Genomic DNA, 7,399 nt, shown 5'->3' on the forward strand with positions numbered 1-7,399 from the left:
AATGGGCACAATTGGCGTGAGAAATTGCAGGGTTTACTTTCTTTATTTCGGTTTGGTACCACCGGGAGGGATGGCTGCAATTATCCCAGCATATGGCACCATTCATTCCGATGGGTTTATGCTAGTTTAGGAAATGACTTCGAAGTGTACAATTTGCCACCAGGCGAGGTGTGGGTTTAGACTGCACATTGGCGATTCGCCACACTGGCATATTCTCCTAACAGAGCTGGGTCAGTTTTAAAGTAGGAATCTAGCACGATAGTTTATGTTATCACAATGTCTTTATTTCGGAGCTTTATTTTTTTTTCAGGTGAAAATCAGTATTTTTATGTTTTCTAACAAGTATTCTCTTATCTCTCTTTACTTGCAGAACCTTCATTTCCTGAAATCCGGTAGGCTACAGAATCACTGACCTAATGACTATGGCGGATGGTAGCTATGACCCAATGGGATACATCCAGACGGGTCGGCAGCATCCTCATTCGCACCATCCGGTTCATCATCACCACCAGCATCACCAGGATGGCAGCACTGGCAGAGGGGCTGGCGGTGGCGGCGGTGGCAATCCCAGCTGGAGATTAGTACAGTATCAACAACTTCAGCAACGTATCCAGCAGCAACAGCAGCTACAAAATCAACAGCAGCAGCAGTCGCAAACGCAACAACCGTCGCCTTCCAATTTAGAAAACAACAACAACCTTCCATCGGCTGCCAACCATAACCTCTTTCGGTCGGAGCAGAAGAAACACAAACGGAAGCGACTCTCCGCGGTGCTGGATAAGCTACATCACAACGGAACTGCTGTAAACCACAATAACAATAACGTAGGAGAAGGTAGCTATAAGATAAAACGATCGGAGTCACGATCCAGTACCGAAGACTCGGCTGAAGATGTATTTCCGTATGCGGCTAGTCCCCGGATCAGCGTCAGCCCGCTACGACTGAACGAGTCCGACGAGAACAACATGAATCAGATACAGATCAAACAAGAACCTCAGCAATTTTTGTACAAACAGCTGCAGTACATGAACCCGCTGGCCCTGTTCAACTACTTTCCACAGCAAACGAAGCTTCTGTATCAAGAGATTGCCCGACAACGGAGCCATTCGGATTCCGATCTGCAACAGATCCCTCAGAAACATCCGGAAACTGTGCCTGCCGCACCGCCAGAGCCACAAGAGCCGCAAGAATATCCCCTGGATTTGTCCATGAAGACAAAACTATTGCACACTTCACCTAGTCTAGAGTCTGTGATCAAGCAGGAACCGACGTTGACGTTCACTCCGCCACCCCAGCCGTTGCCATCGATTGTAAAAGGTGATGTAGCGTCTAACAACACCAAAAAATCAGCTGCTGCCTGCTACAACCTTAATGTATCACCCGTGGTGGAAGAAATGCCTCCTGGATCTGATGTAGCATACATGTGTCCTGTCTGTGGTCAACTGTTCTCACTGCAGGATCGTTTGGCTAAACATATGGCGTCTCGCCACAAAAGTCGCTCAAGCTCAACAGACATCACTAAATCCTACATCTGCGAAGTCTGCCAACGATCGTTCGCCCGGTCCGACATGCTTACACGCCACATGCGGTTACATACCGGCGTCAAACCGTACTCTTGCAAGGTCTGCGGACAAATTTTCTCCCGTTCCGATCATCTGTCAACCCATCAGCGAACGCACACCGGCGAGAAACCGTACAAGTGTCCGCAGTGTCCATATGCTGCTTGCCGACGGGACATGATCACCCGTCACATGCGGACCCACACGCGCTACGACTCACAACGAGGTGGAAGTGCCAGCGGATCACCCGTCGAAAGCCCCTCTTCGATGGACCAGAAAGCGTTGTTGCTGCCCTTGGTTAATTTCAACTCAAACCATGGCAGTACGCGGGCCCTCAAGAAGGAGTCTGCTTTCGCAACCAGCCCAGGCAGCTACGTTATCGAAACAAAGACTGAATCCTAAAAACTCACTCTCACTCCAAGGAGTTCCCCTATGTAGAACAGTAGTAGTCCGTCGTACAGAGAGTAGTTTGCAGTGTTAGTCACCTCCCACTTTGCATTCCTGCGTTCCCTTGTGTTTGTTTTTTTCTCGTAGCTTCCGTAGTTTTCTTCATTTGCCAATTTTCTAATGTGTTAGTAGGTTTAGAAATTTTCCGTTTGTTGTTGGAACCGTACTCTAAGAAATTTGAACTATTCCCAAACTCATTCCCGAAATCGTAGTTTTGTAGGATTAAATCTCTTCCTCCCCGTGTTTCGAAAACGTTAAAAATATAGAACAAAGCATAAAAAAAAGTGGAGAACAAAATGAAAACTGAAAGGTTGTGAATTTAAGAATCTAGAATAGCATTTTTCCAATTAGAGGTAGTTAAAATGGCCACGAACAAAGTAACTGAACTTAAATTTTGTTTTCCAGCGTTTTGTCGTCTATTATTCGAAGATACTCGGTGTCCATTAGTATGTACTAGTCTAGTGATTTCCACGAAGTGATTTCCCCCCATGAAACGAAACTTTCCAATCGCCGACTGCACACATTCCCCCCAATGCAGCTAACTCCCGCTCTGTTGATAGAACAAGTAAACGTAGTTTTCCCCCCTCAAAACCCCACTAGTACCAATGGCATCTGTCGGTAACGCACTAAAAACAGAAACAAATACACGCAACAGAAAAAAAAAACTACAAACAACCAGAAGTACGCCTTGACCAGTGTGCCTTATTGTGAGTATGAACAACTTCACAAACAACAACCTAGATGAACTAGAGAAAACACACACTTTTTAACTGTAGAAACGAACAGAACAACACACATACACACACAGAATCCTTTTCACCGGATTCTTCCCACACGGTTAAACACTGATTCACACACAACGGAGAACACCTCATTGTTACCTTTCTTCCTGACTTCCTTCCTTCAACCAAAGGACCGAAAGAAATCCGGCATTGCCTCGCTCTAATGCTTCCGCATGGATTCCTTATTACTTTGTCCAACACTGTGCCGCCGACCGCTAGATAGTGGAAACCGGAAAACTCAGCGTAGCAAGGATAAGACGGTTAGTCTTTTCAAAGCAGTTTGCACATTTCACATCCATGATTATCCCTCCTACCATGGCGCCCCATGCCTCATGGTATTGTGTACTAAGCACACACAAACCCCACAGACCGAAGACAAATCCGGTACGATTGTAACTACCACAGAAGAGTATTTTTATGGTAATTACATCATGCAAAAGGCAGAGAGAAGCAAAGTGAACAGCGGAAAAAACTGCTGCATGATCTTAATTTAAATTTTCAATCATGCAAATTGAATATTAAAGTCCGCCAACGGACTTGTTGCCTCGTTTGGCTTCACTGCTCTACTGTACTGTACGAGCGAGCTTTACTTTCTTCTCATTGTTTTATGTTCTTTCCGGATTCCTGTCTCCCCACCCACGGCATCGGGAAAAAGTTCGCTGCCATTGCGGTTGGTATAAAATCATTATTTTGGCTACTAAACACTCCCAAGTGAGCGGACTGGTGCAGGCAGGCAGAGGTCAGGAATTGAATTTAATCATTATGACGCTCGTTTGGCAAATTATCAAGCAGTAGTGGATGTCCTTCGGCTCAGTCACGCAACAGTAGTGGTGGGTGATTCCGATGGGGGTGGTTCCAGGAGTCGGTCACGAACGCTTCTAAGTCGCCCCACGAAAACGGGTCACATGCAAAGGCTACAAAGGAGGTGCGTGCAATCAAACTCGCTTACAACTCACACTCAAGGCTTCTACAGTGAGGAAAAGCTTTTCACAATGGGATTTTTTCAACTTTTCCATACGTTTCTACTCTCTTCATCCCCCGGAAACATACGGGGACAAAGCATAGCACAGCCCGCCAGCAAACGACCGCGGCAGAGAGAGCAGCAGTAGCCGCAATCTGCATTGCACCCGTGGTTGCAGTATAAATTTGAGTGTATGTTTTAAAATAATATAGTTTACAGTGCCACCCCCCTTGGGGTTTGCCACCAGACCGAGCTTCGCCGAGGCAACATCCTATCCCATCTGGGTACAGGCTATGCGGGCGGAGGCCCAACACGGAGGGAGCTTTTGCCAGTGAATTATGAGCCCTACAGGCCAGTGCTATCCTCTGTAAAAAGTGACCCAAAATGGAAGGGAAAAGTGCATAAAGCTAGGCTTTCCTACCGTTGGTTGGTCTCACAAAAAACCGGTGGTAAACTAGGGATGAAAATTTATAAAAGCATTACTGGAGCTGCTTACAAACTGTGTATCCTTCTGCAGCTGGCTCCGAAGCCAAGGTTCCGTGCCGTTCGCAGTTTGGGGTTGAGTAAAAGTTTTTTTTTTTTTTTGCTCTCCTGTCTCCTAGCTGGTGGAGCCTGAGAGGCGGTCGTAATTACTTTTGGCCCTCACTGAATCCTATGATGACTGGTCGGTTAGTCGGTGTGATGTACGGGACTTTTTGGGTGAATGTAGGATTTTCGGGAGACCAACCGCCTAGCTGGAGTCTGCTGCGTTGTACATATTACTGCCGCATGCAACGAACGGCCGGCTGGCGTCTGCCAAATTCGGCACGACCGGGCAGACAATGTGGCGGGTGCTCCAGGGTTGGCCCCCTTTCGGGGGAGCTTATAGACCTGCATAGATAGTTTTCCCACCGAGGCCAAGGCTTGAACGAGCGGACGAAATGGATTCAGTAACTAAATGAAATGGTACTGTGGCGCAGATGATATACTTACCGCACGACTGTGATTCGGTAGGCCGGATGTTATTTCGACAGAAGACGAAATTTATGTTCCGAGAGCTTAGTTAATTTAAAAATTTCGGCATCCTTTTCGTGCGTACTTTTACGAGTAAAGTAAGAAACTATTTAGAACATTTTTTATATTTTCCCCGCATGCACACTACCAAGCTCGTGCGATGAAAACCCCTGGGAAAATCAACCGGATGCACATGTCATAACAAATATTCTGTGAGGAATAAAAATAATGCGAATATTATCGCATCCGTTTAACTAACGCTTAAATTCCAACTTCTAAAGCATTTTGACGGTTGACCTTTTGCGCCTTTCGCTTGTTTTCGGTTCAAAACTGTCTCCCACTGGGTTGAGTTCTCCGGATTGCCTCTCCGCCATCACCACCATCGGCCACTACACCGGCGGAAGTGTACTAAATCAAATCACATCGTAAAACTTTTATAAGAAAGCGTTAAATCATCTAATGCATCCACGCCGGTTGCATCGCTGGCTGGCAGTGATTCAAAAACGCTTTTTGTTCTCGAGCGTTTAGCTGGAAAGCATTGCTACCCCCATCCTGTCCCCGCCCTAAGCTCCTTACCCTATTCCAAGCCTGTTCGTAAGCTAAAATTCTTAAGAAAATTTAAAGCATCAGCAAACAACCCAACCCGACCACCACCCCATTATTGCAGCGGAACCGGTTTCAATATTGTTCAGCAGAAAAAATGAAAGGCGGGGTCTCCGGGATAGTACACAGTTATTCTGTTGTTCGATTAGCAGTTCTTTTGTTTTTAAAAAGCAGTCTGCTGAACTCAACCAGCAATCAAGCAATCGTCAAGTATGTAGTACAGAACTAACAAATGTTACAAGAACAAAATACTCACGTGAAAAGGCGTGAATGAGCAAACAACAACTATTCTAATTATTAATGTGCCAAATTTACAGTTAGAGAAGAAGATGAATTTATATGAGAACCAAAACGTTGTAAATGAATTTTAAACATCTACAAATAACCTAAAATGCTGCAACTAAATTGCTTTCCAACTTCTGTTATAGTTCACATGCTATTATCTTATTTTTGCCCAAATTACCTGGGTCGTTTGCCAAAACGGTCAATAAAAACACAGTTTAATTGTATTAGAAACAAGCCGAATAGCAAAGTAATGAACACGCGCGCATAAACATAAAGAAGAGATCTCATACATTAGAACGACACAGACACGGTAAAACTACGTTTTACGTTCTGCAGCTTTTTATATACGCGAAACAGTTCTAGGAAGCTAGGCTGAACGTCGTGACAGGCGAATCTGTCGGATAAATAGATTCTGAGGGCATTTACTATGTTTAGTCTCTTGAGCTACTACTAAATTAGACCGTTAAGTTTTAAGTTAGTGTTTTTTTTATAGAATGATTCATGCAACGGAAATCACAGCGAGTGTGTTCCAAATTCATCGTTTTAAATGGTAATAGAATGTTTCAATTCCAATCCGATGTGATTGCGCAAAAAAGGATTTCTGTTAAATGTGTAAATATCTCTCCGTGGAACGCCCACTGGTATTCGAAACGCAACAAGCTGATAAAAATTCTCGAAGATTATGTCAAGTACCTTAAACGAAAGTTTATTTTAAGTCCATTTTTTAAAAGACATCGTGTCAATTAGAGTTTTGACGAAAAAAAACCTTCTATTTGAAAAAAAAACAAAAAAAAACATTTTAAAAATGTGTTCCGTAAGGATGCTACAAACAAAATGATTTCATTAAAATGAAAAACAAGCAAAAAAAACCTACTATTTGTTGAGGCTCGTTAAGTTTGTCGTCCTTGCTTACTCTTTGTGTTAGTCCCGTAACTATAACTTATTTAAATGTCTGCTTTTTTTCGACAAATGATCAAATTTGCATAAAAAAAACGTACATCATCGATTATTTATTGAAACAAAAACAAAAAAGTCCTTGATTTTGCTCATCTATTTTTAATTGGGTAAGTTTTAGTTGAAAAAGCATCTACGTTTGTACTAATAATTGAACTTTATTGAAAAAGTTCAAGTAAAATACCTTTCTGTTGCAAGAGCAAAATGTATAAGAATACATAAACACTTGTTGTAAAACAATCGAATAAGACGAACACTTTTTAATTTATGACACTAGGAAACATTTTTTGTAATTCAATTATTTCTTAAGTTTACTTCTACTTATTTATTGTTAAGTTAATTTTTGTAAAAATTTTTAAAGAGAATGAATGGAAATTTTAAAATGGTTTCGTTTTGTTACAGTACAAAATTTTTAAACACTTTGATTTCGATGAATAAAACAACTTCTTAAGTGAAAGAACTGACTAATTTTTATTTCTGTATTATATTTACTTGGTTGACTTTTCCGATTCGATTTATTTGTTCGTTACTCTTTTATTTTCTTGGGTCCTCCACTCTTTGATGACAGTCCTCTTCTATTATATTTCTTTCTGTTTCTTTTCAGCTGCTAAGACAAGTGATGTCTGTCTTCAAAAAATTGAAATTTTTCATTAAGTGCCTTATTGTAAAGTAGTAAAAGAATAGTATGAAAAGAAAGATAGAATGTCAATAAATGGAACACTTAAGCGTCGCAGTTTATTTGAACTTAAGTGGCAGAACGCATCTCATGTGCCATTGATAGGACAAAAAAAAGACAAGTTAAAGTAACACAAATT

General features: G+C 42.3%; 1 protein-coding gene across 1 annotated transcript; it reads left to right on the top strand.

Moving 5' to 3' along the window:
• Positions 1-387: 387 nt before the first annotated feature.
• On the top strand, positions 388-1,986 carry LOC128743256 (early growth response protein 1-A-like). Its single transcript, XM_053839801.1, has one exon. It carries the CDS (start codon positions 417-419, stop codon positions 1,959-1,961), a length of 1,545 nt encoding a protein of 514 aa, XP_053695776.1. The 5' UTR covers positions 388-416; the 3' UTR covers positions 1,962-1,986.
• Positions 1,987-7,399: the final 5,413 nt, after the last annotated feature.

Source organism: Sabethes cyaneus, chromosome 3 (genome assembly GCF_943734655.1).
Source record: "Sabethes cyaneus chromosome 3, idSabCyanKW18_F2, whole genome shotgun sequence".
Classification (NCBI taxonomy): domain Eukaryota; kingdom Metazoa; phylum Arthropoda; class Insecta; order Diptera; family Culicidae; genus Sabethes; species Sabethes cyaneus.

Bases quoted from the DNA above. Each gene is read 5' to 3' on its own strand.
- LOC128743256 (XM_053839801.1), top strand. From the start codon at position 417: ATGACTATGGCGGATGGTAGCTATGACCCAATGGGATACATCCAGACG.